Source organism: Maniola jurtina, chromosome 11, assembly GCF_905333055.1.
Source record: "Maniola jurtina chromosome 11, ilManJurt1.1, whole genome shotgun sequence".
NCBI lineage: Eukaryota > Metazoa > Arthropoda > Insecta > Lepidoptera > Nymphalidae > Maniola > Maniola jurtina.
The window spans coordinates 5,227,577-5,255,181 of NC_060039.1; the positions used below are offsets into that span (position 1 = coordinate 5,227,577).

A 27,605-nucleotide genomic window follows, 5' to 3' on the forward strand; every position below is an offset into this window, starting at 1 on the left:
CTCGAGTCTATACGTACAACCGCTTCATAGAAGCCGAATCGCTCCGATGTTGCTAACTTTGAGATATTTAACTTTTAAAATTGCGTTTTTTCGTACCTCGAACAAAACGGCCGCCATGACAGCCGCCATCTTGAATTTTTAAAAACCACTCCCGTTTTGTCAAAATACAGGATAATCGTGGGCGAAACCAGAAAAAATAATTATCCTCGATTACCCCGTTTCGGATCTGTGGCGCCACGGTTCGGGGTCGAAAAATCAAAATTTTGAAAACGCTACGGTTCGGCCGCCATCTTGTTTTTTCAATTTTTTCGACATTTCCCATTAATCGTTTACTATTTTCTTCGAAGATTGCAAAATTCAACGAAATCGGTTGGAAAACAACGGAGCTGCAAAAATCACCTCGGCCGCCATCTTGTTTTTCCGAAATGTCATAATTTTTCCCCAGAGGGTTCCCGAAACCGAACACAACTCCCCTACATCATTATATCATTTTCCTTCTCTTTCTAGGAGAACAATTATGTCAATGAGTCAGTGAGTCAGTGAGTGGTAATTGAGCTATATATAGTATATATAATAACTAGTTTTTGCTCGGTGCGCGAGCTGCTAAAGCAGCTCGCGTGACGTGGTAATGTTTAGCTTTATTGTATTAAACCGAATCGAGTTATTAAGATTCACCGCGAAAACACCTTAAAACGACACCCTTATCGATTTTTTTCTTAAAAAATGCATGTCCGCCATCTTGGATTTCAAAATAAATGTCGTAATCAAAATGACCACCCTGGAAAACTCTGAAAACGACATCCATATCATTTTTTGTAAAAACGGGGTAGTAGAGGTCAATAAAGTAGGGTGCGTGGGTGCGCGGACCACTAAAGTGGTCCGCGAGCATGCAGAGTTTGTTCCACCGAGTAGACCTTCGGACCCTGATCATCTTTTGCCAAGAAACCACTCTTCCATCTTTTATATCCTCCGAGATAGACACCGACGAAATTTGTACGGCGGCCATCTTGTTTTTCCAAAATTTTCCACTTTTTCTATTAATCGTTCGGTACTTTCTTCAAAGATTGTGAGTTTCAACGAAATCGGTTGGAAAACAAAAGAGTTACAAAAATCATATAGTCCGCCATCTTGTTTTTTTGAAATGTCATAATTTTTCCCGACTCCCATCCCGCACCCGAACATAGCTTCCAAACATCATCGTATCGTTTCTTGTCTCTTTCTAGGAGAATGAGGCATTCAATATTCGCCATACAAAATGTATGGAAAATTAAATTCCGCCATTTTGAATTTTTTTTCTATTCATCGAGTAAACCTTTGGATCCTGATCCTCTTTTGCCAAGAAACTGCACCTCCATCTTTTATACCCTCCGAGCTGGACGCCGGCGAAATTTGTATGGCGGCCATCTTTTTTTCGCCATTTTGAATTTTTTTTCAGCTTTTTGGCAATTGGATGACGTCGTGAATGACATTTGCTCGAGCACCCCCCACCTATCTTCAATACCTTAAGCGGACCCTTCACCCGTCTCCGAAATCCTCAATCATCAGCTGTCTCCATAATTTTGGCTTACTAACTTTTTGTTTTCTATACGACACCATCAGTGAAAAAAAAATTTTTCATACAAAATTTTACAGGAGTTTCTTAGTTGAAAATCTCGAAAATCTCCCCAAAAGTGGCAACACCGGTTGCATATTTTTATACTGCCAGCCGAGATACACAATCGATTCATACATATTGACTTTCCAAAATGTTGCCAACTGCCTCAAAAACGTGATCAAAATTTCGAAAAATGAAAAAAAATACAAAATGGCCACCAACTCGTTTCACAGAAAGATTTTATACGGTTTCATAATTTTCCTATAAACTACAGGATATACCGCTCCCGATGACGTTTCAATCTTTCCTCTCGCTCGCACCCACGCGAAAGGGGATACCGTGAAAAAGACCGTGTCGAAAATCACTTTTACTTTGATAAATTCCAGTGTTGCCAGTCTCCGGTGACAAAAATACCCAAATGTCATTTGTACGAGCAAAACACGTAATCGCTCATACTCGGATTTTGCAAAAAGTCCGTATTTCGATTTTTTACAATTTCCCGAAAATCTTGAAATTTCCCTAAAAATAGGGTAATTTTTTTCCTCCAATCTATACCTCGAGCTTATACGTACAATCGCTTCATGGAAACCAAAACGGTCCGATGTTGCCAACTTTGAGATATTTAACTTTTAAAATTGCGTTTTTTCGTACCTCTAACATAATGGCCGCCACGACAGCCGCCATCTTGAATTTTTAAAAATCACTCTCATTTTGTCAAAATAGAGGATAATCGTGGGCGAAACCAAAAAAAAATATTATCCTCGATTACCCCGTCTCGGATCTGTGGCGCCGCGGTTCGGGGTCGAAAAATCAAAATTTTCAAAACGCTGCGGCTCGGCCGCCATCTTGTTGTTCCAATTTTTTCCACATTTTCTGTTAATCGTTTACTACTTTCTTCAAAGTTTGCAAAATTCAACGAAATCGGTTGGAAAACAACGGAGCTGCAAAAATCACGTCGGCCGCCATCTTGTTTTTCTGAAATGTCATAATTTTTCCCCAGAGGGTTCCCGAATCCGAACACATCTTCCCTACATCATTATATCATTTTCCGTCTCTTTCTAGGAGAACAATTATGTCAATGAGTGAGTGAGTCAGTGAGTGGTAATTGAGCTATATATAGTATAATACCTACTTCATGTAAAAAAAAAAACGTGAAGTAGAATCAGTAAATGAACTCCTTTACCATTTATCTTTCACGGACATTTATCTTTCACGGGCATGGATTTTTTTTTTGAGAAAAGGAAAGGACCATCCCTCCACGTCGGTTTAAGTTTATAAAAATCCTACGGAGTTCTTTGCAAGCAATCTATCCTGGAATACCTTTCGAGCCTTGAAAAGGTAACAGACAGATACCCTACACAGATACACTTTCGCATTTATAATGATTTGGTATGGATTTACTGTTTTTTTTTTTAAAGAATGTTGGTCATCCTATTCATGACTAATACTCCCCCTTTCCCCTCCAATTAAGCGTAAGGAGTGGGTACGACAATATTATAGTGCAACGGGTGGGGTTTGAACCGCCGACCTTTCGGAATTCAGTCCGCTCCTCAACCGTTGAGCTATCGAGGAATTAAGTACCTATATTACAATCTGAAACATGTAGTAGCTAAGGTTAGGTACTATTTATCGCTAATACCATTTCCTTCCATAACGAGTGCATAATCAAATGACGTCACAAAATTGGGGGCCGAACACAATTAGTAGACGAGACACGAAAGTGAATGAGGTTAATTCTTAAGCGAATTGCGAGGGAAATTGCGCCCTACTTCCTTGCGAATTGCTTGATTGGGCACTGGGACGATTAGCGAATTGACGACCTGCTGATTTACGTTTTTCTGATAAGATCGTTGCGTATCGATGATTTAAAGACTAATTGAAACACGGATATTGTTTTTTTTTTCAATTTTATGTAATGTAAAGGCTAGTACAGATTAGTTCAGAATATATGTTTAAAATAATAATTTATAGTGATGTTTTAAAGCCCCCATCCTTTTATCGAGGTGGTATAGAGTTAGTGAGTGAATAGGTTACTTAATCTATCTATTTTACTCAACTAAAAGAAGAGTCTGCTGCAGACAATAATGATAGGTAAAATAGTTGGAAAGGGGGGGGGGGGGGGGGGGGGGGGGAAGAAGTCAGTCATGGATGAGGAGAAGTTTGAACAATTGACTGCTGACCTTCAATAATGGAGACGCTTATAAAGAAGAATTAGAAACCTTGAAATAAAACACCCTACATATTATTTAACAATAAAAACGAAAGGGAAACAATTGTGCTAGGGCGGCCTTTTATCCAAGTTGCAGTTATCTGTCACTATCATACATATATCATACAGTTATCTATTTATCAGTACCTTGCTTCATTTATTCATTCATTAATTCAGTTCCATTCATGTATATCATGAGTAGTATTAATAAATACTAATAACATGAAGTTCCGTCAGGACATTGCAATGTACTCGTATTACATATTTTATATTTAGTCCTTTACAGATATTAGTTTACTCGTACGCGGAGCGATATGCTTCCTCGTTTCTAATACGCACTGCTAGAATGTGGAATGTCTTCCGGCATCCATTGTCCCCGTTAGCTATATTATTGCTACCATCAAGAGCAAAAAGGCAAAAAAAAGTAGCAATTATTTCTATGCTTAGTTTTCCTTACCAAACTACTTACCTACTCTTTTGATTTTGATGATTGTGGTGTTCTTAGCTTTATGACCTTATATCAAATCCATTATGGCGTATATGACAATCTTAACTTCGACAACAAAAACAAAATAAACTTTAAATGAGTGGATCGAATTTGGTACCTATTAAATGAAAGCTCTCTTTATGTAGATTATTGATTTATGAATCTACACAAGGAATATGTATTATATTGTTTTCAATGATTAATAACTTATCCGCCATCGAATTTGAATTAACAATTTATGTACACAGAAAAGTTACAATATTATGTTTATGTCCGCAATGATTTATTATATTATAATAAATTATTATTATTAATTATGATAATAATTATTATTATCTTTAAAATCACCAGGTCCACCCATTCAGGCTAGATTCCTACAATATCGATGGCTTGCGTTGTCTGTTAGTAAATCATTCAAAGTACGTCCTGTTTTATATGTATAGGTAATATTATTATAGGTATTTAATTGTATAACCTTATTTTAATAAAAAAATAACTAGTAAGTTGTCTAAAGTACAATAATAATATGTTTTAGGTTAATATTTTATTTGGTAGGTATAATATTTTCTGATATTATACTTAACTCCGGCGAGATGAAGGAAAATTCAAGTAATAATTAAGTACGGGCATAACAGAAACTGGTAAATCCACAGATGACGCATACGATCATCGGATCGACTATATAGTGTAGGGTTAGCAAATAAAGAAAAAAAATTAAACAACTAGTCAAATGCGAGTTAGAGCACTGATAATGTAGGATTTCGTAGACATGCTAATTAAATAATTTCGAATGAGCCAAATATCGATTTTATTAAACTACCTTCAGTAAATATAGGTACCTATTAATAATTGTATATTATTTCTGACAGTTAAGATCAATTTTTAAAAATTACCTTACAGTAAGTACTGAATTACGATAAGAATATACCTACTTATATTTTAAACTTAATGATATTGTACATTATCTATTACTTTATAATAACGATTATAAAGTCTTGATTACGTAAATCTATTGTTAACCTAAGTAAAAAACAAATTAATCACTGATTAAAAAATAGTTGAATGAAGAAGTTTTGTAATTTAATAAAAGCTTAATGTATTAATATGCAAACTGTACTGGCTAACATGCTATCTATATACATATAAATATACTTTAGTGACCTTTAAGATCCAGTATAGCAAAGCGGACGGACAAGTGAAGTGATCTCGTCATTCGGCAAATTACGTTTTTAGCATCTAGTCGTCACAAGTTTTTAGTGATGCTCAATTTTTTATAGTGCTTAATAGATTATTTTGTTATAGTTGAACCAAAAGTGACAAAGAAACTGTTGAAATGAAGGGATTAACTCTGTTTTTTAGTTTAGCAGTTCTGTGGAGGAGCGCATGTATGTAATTATGTTTATTTTTTAAACAAATATTTTTAAGTTTATCAAAGTTCAAGGTCGTAACTTAAGAGTAAAATCCGTCTCAAACGTATGTACCTACCTACAGAAAGTAAACAAGTGGCTTTGTATCTAAAATATACCTACCTGCCTAGTTTATTGGGTTGTTATTTGTTTATTACCTAGTAGGCAATTAAGTAGATATTTTTTGATTCGGAAGCGATATAGTGATGTTCACCTACCCACATTGATTGATGCTTTATGTCATAGACCTATAAATACTCGGCTTTATGTATAACAAATTTGATATTAGAGATCAATCAGTCATAACAATATAATTATGTTTTTTTTAATCCTTTATTTATAGGCTTTTACAATAATTTGGTTTATAAACAAAGTTTCATCAAATCGAAAGCGTGTTAGTTTGTTAGTTTGTCCTTATAAATTCATCAAAATCAAATTCTTTGCCCGGCATGTCATATTTTCGTTTAATGGTAATATATATATCTAAAAAAAATTCGCAAGTCCTAACTTGAACAAAAATTAGAATGAATAATGTACGATTGAATGTGTGAACAGACAGACGGACAATACTTTTACATAAGATTGGATAAGATTGATGAAATAAATCCAGGATGCCAGCTATTTCAGTACCTTTTTTTTGTTAAGCCAATTCAGCGGTGAACCGTGAAAGATAACAGACAAACAGACATACTTTCCCATTTAGAATAATACTAGATGATCTTCGCGTCTTCGCCCACGTGGGTTTGAAATCCTGGAAATTCTTGGATTTTCCGGGACAAAAAGTAACCTATACAAGTTCCCATGAATTCGTTTCCGTGGATTAAGGTTTTTTTAAAATCCTGTGGGAAATCTTTGATTTTCTGGGACAACAAGACGTAGCTTATGTCATTCTGCGGGATACAAGCTATTTCTGTATATATAGCATATTTTGGCATTCATGATATTAGTATGGGTAAAGAGTCAATCAAATATATGTATTACGGCTAGTGCAATGCAGTGCAAGCTGGTGAACAAAACGGTGTAATTGCACGTACAAAAATTTTACAGGGGCTGCTTTGCAGTTATACCATTTTGATCGAAATCACGAATTTTGGCCTTGGTTTTAGCCATTGTTTTGACGTTTTGTTAAGAAATGAGTTCATTCATATCTGTATTCAGTGATTGAAACCATGAACTCAAGACTTAATTATAATGCACTTTTAGGCCGTTTTGCTTTAAAATGAGTTCAGATTTCTCAGTGGGCGACATCCAGTTAAAAAAAAGATATTTTGATTAAAATATGTGTAATTACACCGTATTGTTGAACAGTTCTAGATAAATAATCATGATGGCTCGTTTAGTTTCAGAGTCGTGCATAACTCCACTGAAGAGACAAAGCGATTGCGTTTCGATCTACGACTGCCCCCAGCTTCTCACGCCTTTCGAGCAGAGGCCTCTACCGAATCACGTGATCAACTTCCTCAGACAGTCGCAGTGTGGCTTCGAAGGATACATACCAAGAGTGTGCTGTGGCCCCATACCGCCTGCACCGGGTGGACAAACACCAGTATGTGACTTTGTAATTTTTAGAGTTCAATACCTCAAAAAGGAAAACGGAACCCTTATAGGGTCACTTCGTTGTCTGTCTGTCGTGTCTGTCAAGAATACCTATAGGGTACTTCCCGTTGACATAGAATCATGAAAGACAGGTAGGTAGGTCTTATAGCACAAGTAAAGACTTCCACTTGGCCGGTTTTTTAAGGTTGCGTGGTAAACAAGGGACTCTTGTATTTTCACAATTCCCGTCTGTCTGTCCGTGCATCGGTCCACCTGCGGCTTATTTCAGTGTCTATTAATACTTACTAGAAAGCTGTTGGCTCGGGTATACAATATACATATTAATCATGCGGACAAAAGGGGTTTAGAATATCTTTTCTACACCTAAAAGGGGTAAATTTTTTAGGTTCAATATCGCAAGAGGAAAAAGGAACCTTTGTAAGATCACTTCCTTGTCTATTTATATGTCTGTCTGTCGTGTTTGTCAAGACGCGTCAAGGGTATCAAAATCTATATATATATAGATAGCTTGTACCCTAATTTAACACAGGCTACTTTTTATTCCCGAAAATCAAAGAGTTCCCACGGGTCTAAAATACCTATATCCACGTGGACGGAGTCGCGGGTATCATCTATAGTTAAATAATGGTTATTTTTTCTTAACCTGTACCGTTTTTTGTTGTAGACAAAACCTCCTGGAGGTACATCACTGCCCAGACCTATTGAAGGAGAAGATCCTGTATATGAAGAAGATTCTTACCCAGAATCTCGAGACAAGTGTGGCTTGGAAACCGGCGCCGACCGTATCTACGGCGGTCAGTTTACGGAGCTCGATGAGTTCCCATGGATGGCTCTATTGGGATACCGACCACGTAAGATGATTAATTATTATTATTTATTTATAGTGTGAAAAAGTAAGAGATACACACACATTATACAGATAGAGAGAATATAGGAAAATACAAATCGCATTTAAAAAATTAAATACATGAAAAAGCTGCTTACTTTTTAACAAGTGTAAATTAAAAATTTATAACACCCCTGACAAGTGAAGGTTACAGTAACTAGAAAAGCAATTTTCTTGGATTATAGCTAAGAACACTCTCGATCAAGCCACATTTCAAGCAAAAAAAGATAAATTAAGATCGGTTCATTAGCTTAGGAGCTACGATGCCACAGACAGATACACACGTCAAACATATAACACCCCTATTTTTGGGTCGGGGGTTAAAAACAAGCGTGATCGACTTTTTTAAAAACAACCTAACGTAGTGCATTGCATACAAATGTAGTTAATTCTCATTTAAATATCACCCAATCGAACTCAATGAAATTTTGTAGACACATTCGAGAATCAAATATCTAGTTCCGTAAAAATATTTAGTTTAAAAGCTACATGGGCTCATAGATTTACATAATCTTGTAACATTGAAACTATTTTTTTACGAAACTGTGGCAAACGTGTTTACAAAATTGTTATTGAATTTTATTGGATACTAGCCGATGCCCGCGACTTCGTTCGCGTGGATGTAGTTTTTTAAAAATCCCGTTGGAACTCTTTGATTTTCCGGGATAAAAAGTAGCCTATGTGCTAATCCAGAGAATAATCTATCTCCATTCTAAATTTCAGCCCAATCCGTCCAGTAGTTTTAGCGTGAAGGAGTAACAAACATACACACACACACACACACACACATACAAACTTTCGCCTTTATAATATTAAGTGTGATCAGTCAGATGACAATCGCACTACATTTGATGCAATGCGCTTGAGAGCGCTTGAGGTAGCAAAACGCTGGAAATGTCTTAGGTTTGGGGTGTTTTTTTTTTTGGTTTGTTTGTGCTCTCACATACTTGGGGTGTCATAGAACTATGTCACGAATTCAGATTCTAATAAGAGAAGATGCTTTAAAGCTTACAGTGTAAGCCAATGTGGCATTGACATAGGATAATAATTAATCTAAATAATATGGAATTACATTAGTTTACAGTACTCAGTATTGTATTGGGTCTAATATACACGTCTAACTCCCAGTTGCAAAACATTAAGGTACCTATACCCACCTCCATGGTTAAGCTTAAAAGCATAGCTTGTCCACCAGCTAATGGCGGTCTCAAAGGGTTTTTCGGTGCTGATGCTGAAAAGCCAGCACTTTAAAACTCAATGATCCTTCAAACTACGATGTGACAGGTTATTTTTTCTTCATTTTAATGTAATATTTGATTTAATTCAGGCAATAATGGACCATTGACGTACCAATGCGGTGGAGTGCTGATCAATCATCGTTACATCCTCTCGGCTGCCCACTGCGTTGTCGGAGAAATTGAAAAAGCTGTCGGAAAACTGTAAGTGAAACCTTTTACGTTATTAAACTGAAAATTTTCAAACTTTTGTAAAATATCAGACATGGTTTTTGTAGGTCCCCTCAAACTAAGCGTTAACTTTGTGGCTAGAAGGGGATATGAGAATAGTTTAGCAAAAAGCTGGTTATATAACATTTTGTTCGACAAGAGGTTGTTTTTGTGACCTTTGTTGCATAGGTACTCGTGAATAGATCAACTTTAAAGATGGCAACCAATATTTGTTAAGTTCTTTGAATATAGATACGTACTTTCATTTTATTGAATCAAAATTTATCTAATTAACTCAGATGGATTATTATTGTCAGCAAACAATAATTTAATTAACTTTTTGTTATGTAAATTGATCCTTTACGGATTAATTGATCTAAATATAGAATAAGAAGTCAAGTGCAGTGTGATTTTGAGCACTAATTTTTGGCCAAAAAAATTGTAGGGCAAAAATAAGAATAAAGTCCAATCAGTATTATTGTTACACTGCAGACTTGCATACAACTATACCTTTTATAGCTGTTAATGTTAAAATTTATGTTATTATATGCAGAACATCAGCTCGTTTGGGAGAATACGATACACAGACAGACATAGATTGCGCAGAGCCCAACGACTGCGCTGATCCCCCGCAAGAAATCTTGGTGCATTCCTCGTATCCCAACCCTGGATTCTCTGATAGAAACAAGAACAGACAGGACGATATTGCAGTGATAAGACTCGCTAGAAGGGCTGCTTACACAAGTGAGTAATAATATTAAAAGCCTAAAACACACACACAGAAAGCGCGCGTACGCGTGTGCGTTTTGTGATACAAGGAACTATTTGAAATAGGTATGTCAAAATGAAGCGCGTGACATTGAAGTCGCGCAATGGTAAGTGTGCGGCTATAACATTGTTTTGCATTGTAAGTGCTCATAATTCGAAAAATGCGCCCACCTTGCGAGCACTTACCTTGCTGAGCGACCTAATTGCTCAGCACCAAAGATTAGATATATTTAATAGAAAGAAAGAAAGAAAGAAAGAAAATGCATTTATTTGTTGTAATATACATAAGTATCTCTGAATTTAGCAAACTGTGTAAATATTGTAACCTCTGACTCAGTATACGATTTGGCGCTGCTGTTAGGATACTGAGGTATTATCATCGATGGGTATTATGTAATAAATCAATAAAAATCAATAATAGATACTTACCTATAAATCCACGTACGGTTCTGTCCCATTGGGGGGACATAGGATCTAAAAACATTAATGTCCATTATGCTTTTGAAATGCAAAAGTTTCGTCTCCATTGGTCATGCCCGTTTCGGTCATTAAAACGATTTTTAACGATAGATAGATTGTCCAAAATAATAATACACCAATCATCGTCAACCGATGATTATCGGTTGACGGATGGTGACTGTTTATCAACTACTGAAAATAGGTTCTTTGTAGAGATATTCGAAAATAGGTCTTGAGCCGCCTGAATCCAGCGGCTCTCTGCGACTCGTCTGATGTCGTCTGTCCACCCGTGTGGCTACCAATACTGGGTGTTCCAGTGTGAGGTTGCCTTTCCAGCACCTAGGGACCTCAACCTCTATCGGATTTTAGAACTATATACCCTGCCCTTTGCCACTTTAACATCGCAACGAGTTGAGCTCTGTCAGTTACTCTGGTTCTCCTACGGATCTCCTCATTTCGGATAGTAAAAACGTCTTTTACTTTTGTTGCAGCTTATGTTCAACCAATCTGCCTAATAGACAACAGGATCCGACTGAGTGCCGGCGATGACGTATTTGTAGCTGGCTGGGGAAAAACCCTGGAAGGTACGTTTCCTGGATATTGATTTTGCACCTCACTTAATATTATTCTACGAAGCTTGTGAAGGTATCTATTACCTACTTAATAATACAGAAAAACCAGGACAGCGAGGAAAATTATCTTACGTTGAAAAGTTCAGTTGACTTTGTGTTTCTAAGGATCCGGATGAATAGAAACAAAGGGAAAGATGGTGTTTCAATTTTTGATCTGACAGACAGACAGACAGACAGCTAGACATACTTTTGATGTATAATAATGTTATAAATCAATACAATGATTTACATAATATAATACCCATTATACAAACAAAACAAAAGGTTACGAGAACATAAAATTGAAATATAATACAAAAATGTTATGTTTTTTTTATAATGATGTTCGAGTTATCTGTAGTAGTTGTTGCAATATTTTATACGTAATTTCCGCGTACGACCTACCATGTTACCTTGACTTTGATTACGTGTATATGTTTGAATTTTTCCTTAGTAACCAACAAAATATAAAGCATGATTTGAGTTACTTATGTAAATGTATTTACCTAGTCCTGTTTTTTTATATTTTAATCGAAAACGATATATAATAATATTAAACATTATAAAGAGCGGTATAGCTATTGCGAAATTTGTTGATCCGCCCCTTAAATAACCTGGTATCTACTGCTGAAGGGAATTGTTCCATTTATTCTATGCTCGTGTTTTTGAAAATTTCCCATTCTGTTGCAGGAAAGAGCAGTCCAATCAAGCTCAAGCTCAATGTGCCAATCTTCACGAAATCTGAATGTGTGTCAAAGTACAGAACTCTCGGAGCAGATTTGACGGACAACCAGCTGTGCGCTGGTGGAGTGTTCGCCCAGGATGCTTGTAGAGGAGATTCAGGGGGTCCGCTGATGAGGAAGACTCCTTCAGGAACTTGGGAAACTGTGGCCGTTGTCTCCTTTGGATATGGCTGCGGAAGGGATGGCTGGCCAGGCGTTTACACGTCCGTATCTCATTATATTGATTGGATAAGAGACGTGATGGCATCATCTAATGTATAGACAAGGTTTAGGTTACAATTGTAATTCTAGGATTTTTACTATTGCCATAATTTACGTTGCCAGTTTGTCTTAAAAATTAATTACTTACAAACTTCCCTCATTCCGAAGTAGTTTTTTTTAAAAATCTAGTATCTAGTTCTAATATATGTATTAGTGCGATACCAGATACGCAAAAAACTTACTGAGAACGGAAGATATTATTATGAAATTCCCATCAGGGTTTTTACAACTATTTGGGAAGACCATCTTAACACAATTGTGAGAGATTAAATATATTTATGTGTGATAATAGTGAAAATGTAAATAATATTATGATTTAAGATACTCTCAGTGTTTGTTAAAAAAATAGACTGGAATAAAATATGCATTTTCTATGATTCTTTGTTTCATTTTAATTATGATACACTCAAACACTATCATAGGACAAGAATGTAAATGTAGGAATCTAGAGTCTGGCTAATGAAAGATGACACTCGGCGCTTTTCCAAACCTTTTAGTGGGCAACCCTAAAACGTCGATCGACGTCACCCATTTCTTATGTAGGACAATTTAATTAGCCAGACGAGAGAGAAAAAAAAAAAAGACAATTTAATTTTGATACTTGGTTTAAATTCGTAAAAGATATTAATACTAATTATGTTTTCTAAAACCATGTCTCTTATTAGCACATAGCTTTTATTATATTACGATTGTAAGCGATACGATATCACATCATTGGTTATGATTTGTGATTTTAACACAAAAATGTTTTCTTTAACAAGAAAACTGGAAGATGTATCAGGGACGTCAAAGTGTCTGGGAATCGAACCCCCAACCCCTGGATGAGTTTTTAAAAACTTAGAGGTTTGTAAAACCGGATATGTGTGAAAACATTTCTATACTGTAAATTAACATTAAAAAAATTAAATAATTGCAAGTATCAAATTGAGCTACTCAAATTTTTTCACTATAATTTTGGGGATGCCCTCCGATTTTTTTTAAAATTTGCCGGGCGATTTCAATCTCATCTTTCATTAGCCAGACTCTAGCGACTGTATGCATAATATGAATGTAAGATAGGTATATTTTTCTTTCACTGTTTCTTTCAATAAAGTTACATCCTTATAAAATTAACTTACCTATTAATTAACTTACATATTAATTAACATCCTTATAAAACGGACTTAACTAAATGGTAGGTGATATAAATTCAAGCGATACCACATGGGACTTGGAATCCATCTGAAGTCCCCATACCCCATACAGAGATATTCAATTAGTCGAAGCGTATCATTTGCATAGGTGTCACTGGCAATCAAATTAAGTGGATCACCGACAATTCTATGCGCATAATTAAATCATTTACCCTTTCGAACGTATATGGGTGTCTAAATTTTATTTGTTTTCGAGACCCTTTTTGATGGTATCGGTTCTTTGGAAAATTACTCTTTTGTTTTGGTAGGGCTTGCTAGTACTTGCTTAGAGGTACGAGATACGAGAAAAGACGACCAAGTGGACCAACCCACAAATCATAAAAACTATAGAATTAGCTTCAAAGGTACACTTTTTCAGAGTGATATCGGCATTTTGTATGTTTTAATATTGCTAATTTAATACAAGTCTCTACTCATTTGTTCATGTACCTATCAATCACATAAAAGGACATACTCAAAAGAGAACTTATCTTTACTGTATATAGATTTCTTCCAGTACATTTTGGTGTCGTGAGTATAAATGAATAAATTTTCATTAAATAAGAAACTGTCGCAGTCGATATAGCTCAGTTAAAAAAATTCCGTAACAAAGTTGGGAAAAAACATGTAGTAAATCACAACTGCGAATACATTCATTCATTTCACCCGGGAGATAACAAATACGAAAAGGGGAGTTTCAATCGGAATCTAAAAATTACGGCAGTTTAAAAGTAGGCGGCATTTACATAAAACTACTATATCCGATATGATATACACTCCACGCGGCCCATTTGTTTGTTTTATGCGAAAAATATCGCTCGCATATTTATATAGGTATACGCATAGGTTGGACTAATTTGGAAGTCGATTTTATTGTTATTCAATTTTTATCGCACTATTCAATTAAGGGCAGATTTTTCAATTTTCAAATAATGAACAGAGCAATAGTTATTGTTTTGACAGTTTTTGCATTGGAAATCGTGAAACTTTTAGGTATTATGTGATTGAAAAACCAGGCCAGATGTGATATTTGAATTGACAAAAGGTAATTGAATCATCACATTTACATAAATATTTCTACTTTTTGGACCCTGTTCGAAATGTGGACTCCAAGAATCCCAATGCCATTCAAAGGGCTCGCCCCTTCCAATGGCATTGGGATTCGGGAAAGCTCTGAAAGAGAAAAGGTATAGTACAGGAAGTTGTCTTGGCGGTAAATGCACAAACTTGTGTTTTGGACGGGTTTAATTGCACTCGGTTTTGTGAACCCTATTTCGACTATTTTACCTAGGCAAGTTTCTATAATTTAGACACAAGTTTGCCTCTACAATCTTCCAGCACTGCGTGAGAAAGCTGTGCATAACCTTTGTAGAGGGCGTTACCCATACTGTCATCGGTATAGCAATGGATGTTGCTGTCATGCAATATGTCATTGATATGCAGGATGAACATTGTGGGTGATAACACTGAGCCCTGTGGGACGCCAGCAATAGTGGGCTTCAGAGCAAAAACCATCGATAGCGACTTTGATGCCGCATCCATAAAGAAAACTGGCTACCCAATTACACAGTTTCTCGGTAGTCCGTAGGATACAGATGATAGCTTCGTCGTGGTTTAGGTGCAGGTAAAGTATTTTATTTTGGTATTTATTGGAAGATATTTGTGTAAATATTATTGTGTAGCACTTGTACTAACCATTTTATAAATCTAGTACCATGGGACCTATTCCACGTATTTATGCACCTTACTCACAACCTGCACGGGGAAGCTGGAAGAAATCTCTTTTTAGAGATAAGCATTTCCTTTGTACATAGCTTAATTTATCATAACTTTGTAACTACAATTTTGGTACATGAAAAATAAATAAATAAAATCTTAAAGGAATAAAAAGTAACTGATTGGCATCCATCAAACAACCCATCTCTGTGAACAGCAAGTTTTTAGCTGTCCTGTAAAGTTGCTATTTAGAACTTTAGGTAGGTAGTGTTGGACCTTAAGGGGCAAGCGACGGGTCTGCCCGCGAAATTCAAATTTTATTTGATTTCTCGCAATTTGTAAACTAATACGACAAAGTAGGCTTATGGCATTCTAGTTGCGACAATGGCAGTATCATTTCCACGTGTTTATATAAAAATCTTTACTTGATAAGGTCCAGTTTAAGAAATTAGCTCTAGTATCGACTAATTTGTGAGTTACAGTCGATACTAGAGCTAATTTCTTAAACTGGACCCTTTCAAGTAAAGATTTTTATATAAATAGGTGGGGATGATACTGTTACTGTCGCAAATATAATGCCATAAGCGTACTTCGTCGTATTAGTTAACAAAATTTTGAAAAACCAAATAAAATTTTAATTTCGCGGGCAGACCCGTCGCATCCACCTTAAATTCAAATTCAAATTCAATGATTTATTCAATAAAATGTAGGTATAATATGTTGAAATAATGTCTGATGAGCCTTATACATTTTACCACTATAACTGGTGTTTGAATATTTCCTTAAATTAAATTAAATTAAATACAAATAAAAGTCAAGACTAAAATATTAAGTAAAGAAAGACATACATAGACTTTACACAAGCAAAGTATAAAATAATAGTTAAATAAAGATAAAAAATGTCAACATTATAAAAACCATATAAAAACAAATCAATTATTATTAACAACTCAAAATATTCTTGTCTGTTAGGTAGTGCTTAATGTCAAAATATATTTTGTTTTTTACACATATTTTAAACATATTTTAAATTATATTTAAAATATGTTTAAAAGCGTATAAGCATATTTTAAGCGTCAAAATCTTAAAATGTAGACCTTAGAATAACAAACCTGAATATTTAGGTTTGAAAAAAAAACTGAATCTTCTCAAACAGATCGGTCATTGTGGGAAATTGATTACGTCTTATGATTGTTGATAAGTCTATGTGGAAAATTATTGTTATCTATAGGGCATAGTTGAGGTCAAATGATACCTACTATATTTATCATAATATCCGGAATTGTGTTCTTGCTAAACAAGTTTTCGTCATTATTTTTAATTATAAATTGCACTCAAATGTTGGTAACACACTAAAAGTGGTGATAGTCTCTTTAAATAAAGACAAAAAAGTGGTGATCAGGCTTCAATCCAGGATTCGGGATTCAATCCCGGGCATGCAACTCTAACCTTTCAAGGGATTAACTATCACGTGCTTTAACGGTGAAGGAAACATCGTGATGGAACCTGTATGTCCGAGAGTTCTCCATTATGTTCTCAAAAATGTGTGCGAAATCTATCTATCCGCGATTGGCCAGCGTGGTAGACTATGGCCAAATCTTCTCAATTTGAGAGGAGACTCGTGCTCCGTTGTAAGATGGCGATAGGTTGGTGAAGACGATGATACCACAGTAAAATGAAATGAAATGATTAAATATTGTAAAAACGAAGTATTTTATTGTCATTTATAAAAAAGTAATGGCTATGTCGGCTACTCTAGTAGATTCATGATGTCTTCTTCAAAATCGCTCATAGCCTAAATACCAAAGTCTTCAAACAAAGCCAAGCGGTTTAAACCCCATCCGTAGCACTATTGTCATACCCACTCCTGGCACAATCTTTACGCTTAATTGGAGGGCATTAAAAAAAAAGCGGCACTAAGTCATTATCCTTCAGTCATTATAAAGGTCAATAGGAACAACATATAAAATTTATTTATAACTAGTTTATTTATAAAGTGGCATGTCAAATGCTTGTTAAGTTTCAATATAGATAATTTACACGCGACGTTGTCTGTCAATCGTGCAAACACCGCTATTGTATCGTAAGAATCGCGATATTTATCATGCAACATATAAAATCCTCTCAATAAACAACAGGCGCCATTTGAATTTAAGTTTTACATTTGAAAATAATGGAATGTGTTATGTTTTTCGTGTTTTTAGTAGTCGTATTGTGTTCAAATGTTTCCTATGCCCAACTCGAAGATGTAAGTAGTATTGGTTTGGTAGGTATATCGTTGCATGTATACTTAACTACACTAATAATTTTATTATTATAAGGAGGCAAAGTTTGTCAGCTTGGGTGTAGGAGGTAATCTCACAAACTACTCTTTCCATTTCAAAAATTCTTTCACTGATAGATAGCTACATTATTCCCAAATGCCCTCACTAGTCACTACCCATATTATAAATGCGGAAGTGTGTTTGTTTGTCCTTCAATCGAGCCACAAGGAGCAACGGATCGGTTTAATTTTTCCATGGATATAGTTAAAGACCTGGAGAGTGACAAAGGCTAGGTACTTTTTATTCCAGAAAATCAAAGAGTTCCCACGGAGTTTGATGACCTCCCTGGCGCAGTGGTAAGCCGTGTGGTCTTATTAGTGGGAGGTCCCGGGTTCGATTCCTGGCAGGGATTTGGAAATTTATCATATCTAAATTTCTGGTCTAGTCTGGTGGGAGGCTTCGGCCGTGGCTAGTTAGCACCCTACCGCAAAGCCGTGTCGTCAAACGATTTAGCGTTCCGGTACGATGCCGTGTAGAACCGAACCGAAGTGGGTTTGGATTTAGTAAAAACTGCCTTACCCCTTCCAGGTTGTCCCGCTTTTATCTTAGACTGCATCATCACTTACCATCAGGTGAGATTGCAGTCAAGGGCTAACTTGTAACTGAGCAAAAAATAAAAAATCTCCGTATTTTCTTTACAGGAATGCTACTTTGCTATGTTTAACAAAGGAACCGAACCATGCAGTGATTTTGAAAATGAGAGGTTAATCTGTAGTTTAGATATCGAAATTGTTCCTAAAAGCGATGACGAGGATGGCGGTATTATGCTCACTGGTGAGATGGACATAAAGGAAGACCTCGGCGAGGAATATGAGGTTAATTAACAACTTCAATTATATTAAAGTTACCAATTAGGCGTCCACTTAACATGCCTCCTATGAAATTTAAAAATGTTAATGGTTATAACGTAGGCACTCAAGAATTTGGAATTTGCACCTTATCTACCTCTTGTGTTTAGATTTATAAGTATATGGGTAATGGGTATTCCATATGAATTGATATAGTTGAGCTTTCAAATAAAAATCCAAATACCTACCCTAATAACAATATTCATGGATACTGCTATCGTACAACTGTTATTCGTAGATATTACGCGTGACGGATTTTCATGCAATATTTTTCATCCCTATTTAACTTCCGGTCTTTTAGTTTCAGTCCAAGAAGACTTCTCCTCAGGCCTCTCTGACATTTTCGTAGAGAGAAGCTAGGTATACCTAGTTTTAACTTATTGTTCACAGATAGAGTTGAACGTGTGGAAGGAGGTAGGGAGCACAAAAGAGTACATGTATAGTATAGAAGGTAATCTTTGTGACAGTCTAAAAATGAACAATACTCCTTGGAAACCCTTTGTGGAGGCTCTTCAAACGACTGATTGTCCTGTTCTAAAGGTAATCACATCACACTAATATTATAAAGGTGAAAGTTTGTGTGTCTGTGTGTGTGTATGTTTGTTACTTCTTCACGCAAAAACTACTAAACGGATTTGGCTGAAATTTGGAGTGGAGATAGATAATATCCTGGATTAGCACATAGGCTACTTTTTATTCCGGAAAATCAAAGAGTTCCCACGGGACTTCGAAAAACCTAAATCCACGCGAGCGAAGTCGCGGACATTGGCTAGTTTCAAATAAAATTTAAAAAGGGTTTTGAAATAGTCTACCACGCTGGCCAAATGCAGATTGGCAGACTTCACACACCTTTGAGAACATGGAGAACTCTCAGGCATGCAAGTTTTCTCACGATGTTTTCCTTCACTGTTAAAATAAGTGATATTTAATTACTTAAAACACACCTTACTCAAAACAATTTATTGAGTACCACACATAAATATTATTTTATGCTAGAAAAAGCTACAAGAAAGCGATATCGCTTTGAATGCGCTAATTTTTATAATTCACAGGGAGTTTACAAGGTGGATAAATTGAGGATGTCTCTTGACTTTGCCAAACCTTTTATGAAATCGGAATTTTGCGGCAATTACGTGGTAGACATGTCTATGAGGCAGATAAGTGACAAGATGTCGTGTTATGAGATCGGCCTTGAAATCGAAGAGGGATCTTGCTAGTAATATAATCGGAGTTGTGTTACAAATAAAAACTATGTTGCGAGTTTTGCTGATTTTATTTTATTTCCCATAGCCTAATATCTATACAAATACTAATAAATGAAATTGAAGTGACTGTCTGTTTGAACGGGCTAATATTGGGAATGGCTGAATCTATTTTGATGGGACTTTCACAGACAAGTAGAGAAATTAACCAAGGAGTAACATAAGCTACTTTTTTAACCGACTTTCAAAAAGGCTATGCACTGATATCTCCGAGATTTCTGAACCGATTTGCGTAATTTTTTTTAGTCGATAGAGAAACTCTGCGACATTGTTCCATAAAAAATATGGATTCCAACTCCTCAATCCTGATGCTGCAGGGGATCTGACCAATCCACACGGATGAAGCTGAGGGCATCATGTAGTTTGACATAATCGTCGATTCAGGGTCAAACCGAGAGTTCCCTCACTCTGGTTCACTCTGACCCAGGGTCCTCTGAATAGGAGGCTGAGGTCTTCACTATACTAGGCTACCTATCGCCAAACAAGTAGGTAAGAGGAAAGTAGATAGGTAGGTACACTATTTCCCAAATTGAGAAACCATGTCACGGACAGCTCTCGAAATGTCGAAAGAAACATCAGAGCGGGCACTCGGAAAGGTTTGTCCTTTGACAAATTGGGAATTGGTGTTTACAAAGATTTGAGTAGGGGCCATAGACATACTGGACTTTATAGACACGCTTAAGTAAAATAAATAAAAATAAAAAAAGCTTTTTATTTCTTCTCTAATACAATATTATGAACTTAAAATGCTAGACGTTAAAATAAATATTTGTATTATTAAAATTAATTACGATACTTATTTATTTTATGAAGAACCCTTTTCAGGTCAGGGCCTCCTTCAGCGAAACCCACTTCGCCGTCTTTGGCTTTGAGCATCCAGTTTGGTCCCGCCACTGTTTTTAATCATCGTCACAACGATAATGCGGCCTCCCTCTACCACGTGTGCCTTTTACACGACACTTTACTTTTTTATAGATACGCTAAATCCGAAAATATTTACAGGAAGGCAGGCTCATTTAAAATTTACATTGGTTGATAGCAAAATCATTCGACAGTTGCCATGCTATAAGCGTCATGCATTAGGCTGCGATTACACCAGTAAGTGTTACTCACGTAAGTAGCTTACATAATTAATTGACAACCAGTTTACTACTTACAATAGTGTTGACATTAATAAATTTGTCGTAATCATGTAAGCTACTTACTTTCGTAAAAATTAGGTGTATATTTAGAGAGCATTCATTCATACATCGTCTGTAGGGCTCTCCGTATACAGCGTATCGATGAGGTATCGACGGAATTGTGGCCCCATTGTGCCTAAAGATCTTTGTATCGTTCCGCTCTCGCTGCCGCTCCCGCCTACCGCTCTCATTGAGGCCGCGGTCTAGATTACCGTCGAAGCTAACCATCATTTGCTCATTTACTAAAGCGACATTGTGACATGCCATAATAATGTAAAAAAGAGCAAAAATCGTCGAGTATTCGAAACGTTATATTCCACTTCTACAGCACAATGTTGTTTAGGCATAAAATAGACTGCTTTATGCTTCTTAAGGCCACAAAATTAATTAGTATTAGTAGCATGCTGCATTGTCGCATATTGTTGCTTCAGCGCAAAACAGCCTTAGTTTCAAAAATCATGTTCTTATAAATAATGTTAAAGTGTTATATTTTATGGCAACAAAGAAAGAATAAGTAAGCCGAATTTAAAAGTGAGAATGTCTCCAAAAAGTAAGAGCTTTGATTTTATCTAAGATCTTTTTAGCTTTGAACTGTCAGCAAATCTTTTACTTATAATACTCACATACCAAGCGAAAAAGACATCTAGGTATGAAGTACACACGTTCAAAAAGACGCATCAAAAGTGGACAGAAAAAGCCGCACGCATCAAAAAATGTGATAACTAGCGTAAGGGAGGTGCGAAGAGCCCTCGAGTTCTCCAATAATGCCACCAGTTCGCAATAAAATTGTCAAGATCTGCTAACGATGCACTTTGAAATCCGAGGTTTGAGTTTGGGAGCTAAATGCGGCGGATTAAAATTGATAAAGAGTGTGTTGGATTGTGCAGATACGTTGGAAACCACTTCTGTTTCAAGTGTCTGGTGCAATTTTAGATCTTACAGATGTCGTTACTTTGAGGGATTTTATCATTTTTTTTAAGAATATTATAGCTATGCTTATCATGACTAATCCCCCTCCAATTAAGCGTAAAGCTTGTGCTAGGAGTAACGGGTTTGAACCGCCGACCTTTCGGAAGTCCGCTCCTCAACCGTTGAGCTATCGAGGCTCATTAGATGTATAGTTGAGGCTCAGGCGTTTTAAAAGTTCTAGAACAGCCTTCACAGATACTAGAGATTTTTCATGCATGAGATGTCTCATAGCTAAGTGTCTTAGCGATAAAACATGCAAAAGTCACTGTCTTTGACAATTGTAAAAAGATATGCACGCATGTTTTATCGCCAATAAATTCTGCTAGTTTTAGTGCTAGTGCACACTCAGCCTATCGACTGTTCCAGCATAAAACTGTGGTTCCAGTTAAAATATAAGATTAACAATAATAATTTATTTTAAGTAACATTTTTTAAATATAATTTTCTGCAACATAGGTACCGAAACCTATGCATAAATAATATGAGCAATTAACATTACTTTTAATTTATTTTCAGCATAAGTTTATATTTGTGCTTTTTCTAAATTACTCCCGTATAAACATGTCGTATATGAAAAGATAACTTTAAATGTAACTGCCAACAGTGACAAATAAAAGTTGACTCTATGTTGTAAAGAATAGAGTACATAGTTCCACTTTGTGTATAGATTTGGGTAGTAATAATATCTCCTCATTCGAATAAATGAGAAAAAAGCGGGGTCCGGCGGACGAACTTTTTAATTTGTAATTACAGGACAGAGTCCAAGCTTTAGGCATCATTAACTTTCCTCCCAAATGTCTACGTTATAAGGGTTCCGTGCATACTTTTACGAGAGAATTTATCGCCCGTAACCGAATTACGGATTGGAGTAGGTAAATATAGAGCGATGCTATTTTGCATGATTAGCTTATTTTTAATAACGATACCTAAAGGTGATTCTTCAAAGGAAATATCAAAAAATATTTTTGTATTTTCTTATCTGTTTGAGTGATTTTGTCAAAAGTTACAAAAATAGCCTGGGTCTCGGGGATGGACACCTTCTGTCCCGGAAAATTAAAGATTTTTTTAAAGATTTCTCGCGGGACTTTTAAAAAACCATTCCCCTGCATTCACGTGGATGGCATCTGGTGGGCATCACCTAGTTTTCATATAATTTACTTTCATTAGGCGAAACTACATAGTTACAGTTGCACCTACTCGGATTATCTATTTGTACCCTACAAAAATATAATAATTTTCTTTCATCAAATAATATAACGTCCTAAAAATGCATGGTTCTATATTTTTTAATCTTCATATCGTAACTAGGATTTTTCACCCTTTCTAAATATCAGACTCCCTAGCGAAACGTCGGGCATAGTCTGTGCGACGGTATTATAAAATAAATGACGCTGCAAACGTATTGTACTCGTAAATTACTAGTTACGTCTCATAAACTATCTCAATCTAATGGCTTTGCTACATGGTGCGAGCTGGCGTGCGAATTATTACCTACTTTTTAACCCCCGACCCAAAAAGAGGGGTGTTATAAGTTTGACGTGTGTATCTGTGTATCGGTGTATCTGTGTATCTCTCTGTGGCATCGTAGCTCCTAAACTAATGAAACGATTTTAATTTAGTTTTTTTTTGTTTGAAAGGTGGCTTGGCTTGATCGAGAGTGTTCTTAGCTATAATTCAAGAAAATCGGTTCAGCCGTTTGAAAGTTATCAGCTCTTTTCTAGTTACTGTAACCTTCACTTGTCGGGGGTGTTATAAATTTTTAATTTACACTTGTTATTTATAGTGCAAGTTAGCGCGCGAGTAACCTTGGTTACTTACTGTAGCAGCTATTCATTCTGTGATCACTTTATGCAAGTTGATATAGGCTGGGCTGGTTAGCTCGTATTCAAGTTACTTTAACATTTTTTGTTTTTACTTGGATTTCCCTACCGTTTCAACGGGCTTAAGATTTTATTCAATAGTTATGTTCATGATTAGGTACCTACCTACTTACTTTGCTGGGTCAGTAATTTAAAAAAAATCTTGGCCTGCTATACTAGAAGCAGCCAATGCTAACGTCAATCAGGACTTCCAATGGCATGCAGGTTTTTCCATGCTTCATCTATCCATGTTCATATCAGTTATTACCTATTGACCTACTGACATACAAGGCAACGATTGCATTATTATAGGTGACTACTAACTACGGTCAGGCCAGCATCACCGCACAACATTACGAACATGTTCAACTCTAAAGACTTCTTAATTAACGCTTAGCTTCGTTTGTATGGCATCTGGTGACTATCTTATCTAATTTGACGATCCGAATGTGAGACCATATCGACTACTTATTAGCAACTCTTCCAATAAAATTATAATCTATTGCTGCTGGTTAATCATTTCAACTCATCGTTCTTAGCAACATACATTATCTTTTGTCAACTTTTATTCACAGTCGGTAGCGATCGCTAGTGACTTTTATAGTGAGGATTGTGAGCCACCTCTTTTCATATTGTACAAGTAACAGTCTACTGTCAAGTCAGCTCCCCCTATGTAAACAGTCCATAATTCAGCAACAACGCAAAATAGTCAACATTGAATTTCAGAAACATCGGCGGATTAGTCTGAATCCGAACATAATAATTTTACTGCGTCTCCTTTTCATTTGACAATAAAATAACCGCGTGTGGTATAAAATGTTGAATTACAATGCGTAATAAAATGTTTATACTGTGTGAATACGCTGCATCGAGATTAGAGGGGCTCAGATGATTGTTACAATATTATTTTCTTGTTTTTATGACGGGAAAATAATAAGCGTCGTGGCGTTTATGGTCTGAGCCGTCTGAACCATTAAGTTATAGACCACAGAGAAACAGAATTTAGTCAAAAAACTCCCCCTACGTTTTCATGCAAAATCGTGATAAAATAATAAATAGGTATTTTAAGAATCTATAAATTTAAAAGGATAAATTGTCTGATATATCAACATATGACTTAAAAGGCTGGTTTTAGGATGTTGAGGTTTCGGTAGGCTTACTTGACAACATAGAATTCTGCTGAGAAGTTAATTCAGAAATTCTATCCAAGCAAAGCTGGGGAGGGATAGCGTCATATAGTACATATTATAATACAATATAATAGTTGATTTAAGAAGATATAGTGGCTAAACCATTTTTAAACTAAACTGACAGGTTCCGATGTATCTCCTTTCTAAATGCTTTCAGCAGACATACCAGAGATATACGCATGTCAATTAAGTTTTTAGAGATTGTGTTAGCCACATTACTGACAAAATAGAGAAAAACAGGTATAGCATCAATTTACTGAATGACAAAAAGCGCGACTGGTCCTCTTATTCAACAGCAGGTTGAAAGCGTTTTGTGGGACATCACTGGCTCTAGTAAATGACATCTCTCTGCCCTTAACAATAAAAACGGTATTAAGAAAGCACTGATTGTATTCATTACAATAGAAGAAAAGCAATTAGTGTTACTGTGGAATGTAATTTGATACGAAGTAGCTAGAGAGGAGGAGATGGTCATTGTTTAGGTTGTGAATGGATTTTTATGAATGGGGGAGACCGTAATATGAAAGAGACTAGTCATAAAAAGATATGAAATACTACTTTATCTATAAAAATAATATTAAAGGTGATCTTATAGTGACAATAAAGAAGTCATATACTGATAGTCCAGTACGGTACGCAAGCTTACAATGAAAAAGTTAGAACTCGTTCACACGGTATTATCACCGCACGTTTTTTCACAGGATAAGTCTTAGCTATTTGATAAGATTTGTATGAAAATGGTTTCTCTTCTTATCTTTCGATAAAATACACCATGCTTGTAACAAGACAGGAAGTCGTATACAAAATTTAAGCGGATAACGTAGCTTCGACATTTACAGAAGAAACATAAAAGTATAAATTGCCATCAAAAAGTCCGTTGCCCATTATTGGCTTTGACGCATACAAAGTGTGATGGTAGCAACAGGTATTAGATATAACCGCACGGCAGGGCGCCATACTGAACACGCGGTATTCTTGTGGGACAGGTAATAGAACGAATATAACTAGGTATGTACATTACCACGCCACTCCAAAGCGCAGCGAAAATGGCGTGCGAGTGCGGCGTAGCGACTCCTCCGCGCACTCAACAGTGTGTATGAAGACAATTGCTTTCAGACAGTTCCTTGTCCAGGAGTCGCTCGGTCACATTTCCGTCGCACGTCATGTGTTGTTTGTGACTGAACCTTAACATTTTCTTCATGCTCTTCTCATTTTGCAAATAACAAAGGCAAACCAACAAATACAAAAGGAAGTGTAATTGCCAACTGAATCGTGACGTAATCAAACCGTGTTAGCTATAAGCATGTTTGAACCATCCAGGCAATATAGGGCCGCCCTAGGCATTGCGATATCGCTGGATTTACGGTGCAGTAAGCTGTAAATACGCGCCGACGGCCACCCATTGATCTTCCCAATTCCCCTTTGTTTTCCCGGAATTACGATTGAAGTGGAATGATGATAAAGAGTTTTTGAAATGCATGCACATTTTCAGCATCGTTTTTGTATATCCATTATTGTACTCCGGGTTTATTGTTCCAGTAAGCTCGATTGGTACACCCTGTTCCTGCCCCGACTAGCTACTCGGTGATATATAAGCTTACAGATAAAAGTATAGTTTTGTCTGGATTTTGCCGTAGGTATATCTACACTTATTGAGATTTACTAAAAGGAAATTGGCTACTTTTTGTTCCGGAAAGATAAAGAGTTTCCTTGGTAGGTATATTTAAAGGGCCAAAATCCCGAAGTTGCTGGCATCATCTTGACCTTACTTGATAGGCCAATCAATATATTGCGTAAAGAGAACTCAATCGCCATATTATGTGCTCATGTCATAATGTGTATGTGGTTACCGTAGGACTAAAGTCATACTTTTGCCCGATACAAATAAAGCAAATATGGTGAGTGAATTTTCAAAATGTACGCGGTATAGGTAGGTACTTTCTTTTATTTTTTAACGCGTCAGTGACGCTAGCTCAGAAAAATGATTTACGCTTTGTTCAGTTGTTATTTTGTGTTAAAAATAGCTGTCATCTATTAATCTAAAAGAATCCTTTGTTTTCAAACAATAAAAGGAGTAAAGTAGGTATCGGTATAAATATTTAATTTAGCGAAAATATAATAAAAGAAATCGCGGTGTTCACGAAACGTTTGCTACAATGTTGCAGTTATGTCTTACTAATTGTAGAGACAGGGTCTTTTCATACCAAATCTTACCTTTTTTTCTTCTATCTTAAAGAAATAATTTATCTAAACATTTTCTTACTACAAAGTTTACTTTGGTACATGTTAAGGATTAAGATATTATTTAAATATGGGACGGCAAAACTGAAAGGCTATGTTATGGTTAGTAAAATAGTTAATAAGACGAGCTGTTTACAGTAAAAAGCCTTGGAAAAGTTTGTCAGATCGAATTTTTAATCAATCAGTATGCTGATCTATAATACTCTACAGCATACCGATTGATTAATGTAAAAATTCAAATAACACATAACAATATTTGAGTAGTTATGAAGTAGGATTCGTAATATTCATTACTAGCTGTGCCCGCGACTTCGTTCGCGTGGAATAGTGACTTTTCGCGCTTTATATAGCCACGGACGCTCAGGCGCGAGGCGCCGTGATTCTTTAAATTGACATAACTTTTTTATTTATGAACCG

General features: G+C 36.0%; 2 protein-coding genes across 3 annotated transcripts; both read left to right on the plus strand.

The window, feature by feature from the left end:
- Nucleotides 1-5,448: 5,448 nt before the first annotated feature.
- LOC123869509 (phenoloxidase-activating enzyme 1-like) lies at nucleotides 5,449-12,803 on the plus strand. The gene is made up of 7 exons (XM_045912486.1): nucleotides 5,449-5,675; nucleotides 7,037-7,242; nucleotides 7,918-8,104; nucleotides 9,467-9,578; nucleotides 10,138-10,328; nucleotides 11,303-11,395; nucleotides 12,113-12,803. Exons 1-7 carry the CDS (start codon nucleotides 5,624-5,626, stop codon nucleotides 12,424-12,426), a joined length of 1,155 nt encoding a protein of 384 aa, XP_045768442.1. The 5' UTR covers nucleotides 5,449-5,623; the 3' UTR covers nucleotides 12,427-12,803.
- Nucleotides 12,804-17,383: 4,580 nt separating this feature from the next.
- LOC123869515 lies at nucleotides 17,384-19,746 on the plus strand. 2 transcript variants are annotated; one of them, XM_045912494.1, is made up of 4 exons: nucleotides 17,384-17,580; nucleotides 18,280-18,453; nucleotides 18,877-19,026; nucleotides 19,539-19,746. In XM_045912494.1, the coding sequence occupies exons 1-4, from the start codon at nucleotides 17,488-17,490 to the stop codon at nucleotides 19,701-19,703; spliced, it is 582 nt and encodes a 193-aa protein (XP_045768450.1). In that variant the 5' UTR covers nucleotides 17,384-17,487; the 3' UTR covers nucleotides 19,704-19,746. The 2 variants fall into 2 exon arrangements, with proteins under 2 accessions (XP_045768450.1, XP_045768451.1); XM_045912495.1 differs by having other exon boundaries at nucleotides 17,384-17,562.
- Nucleotides 19,747-27,605: the final 7,859 nt, after the last annotated feature.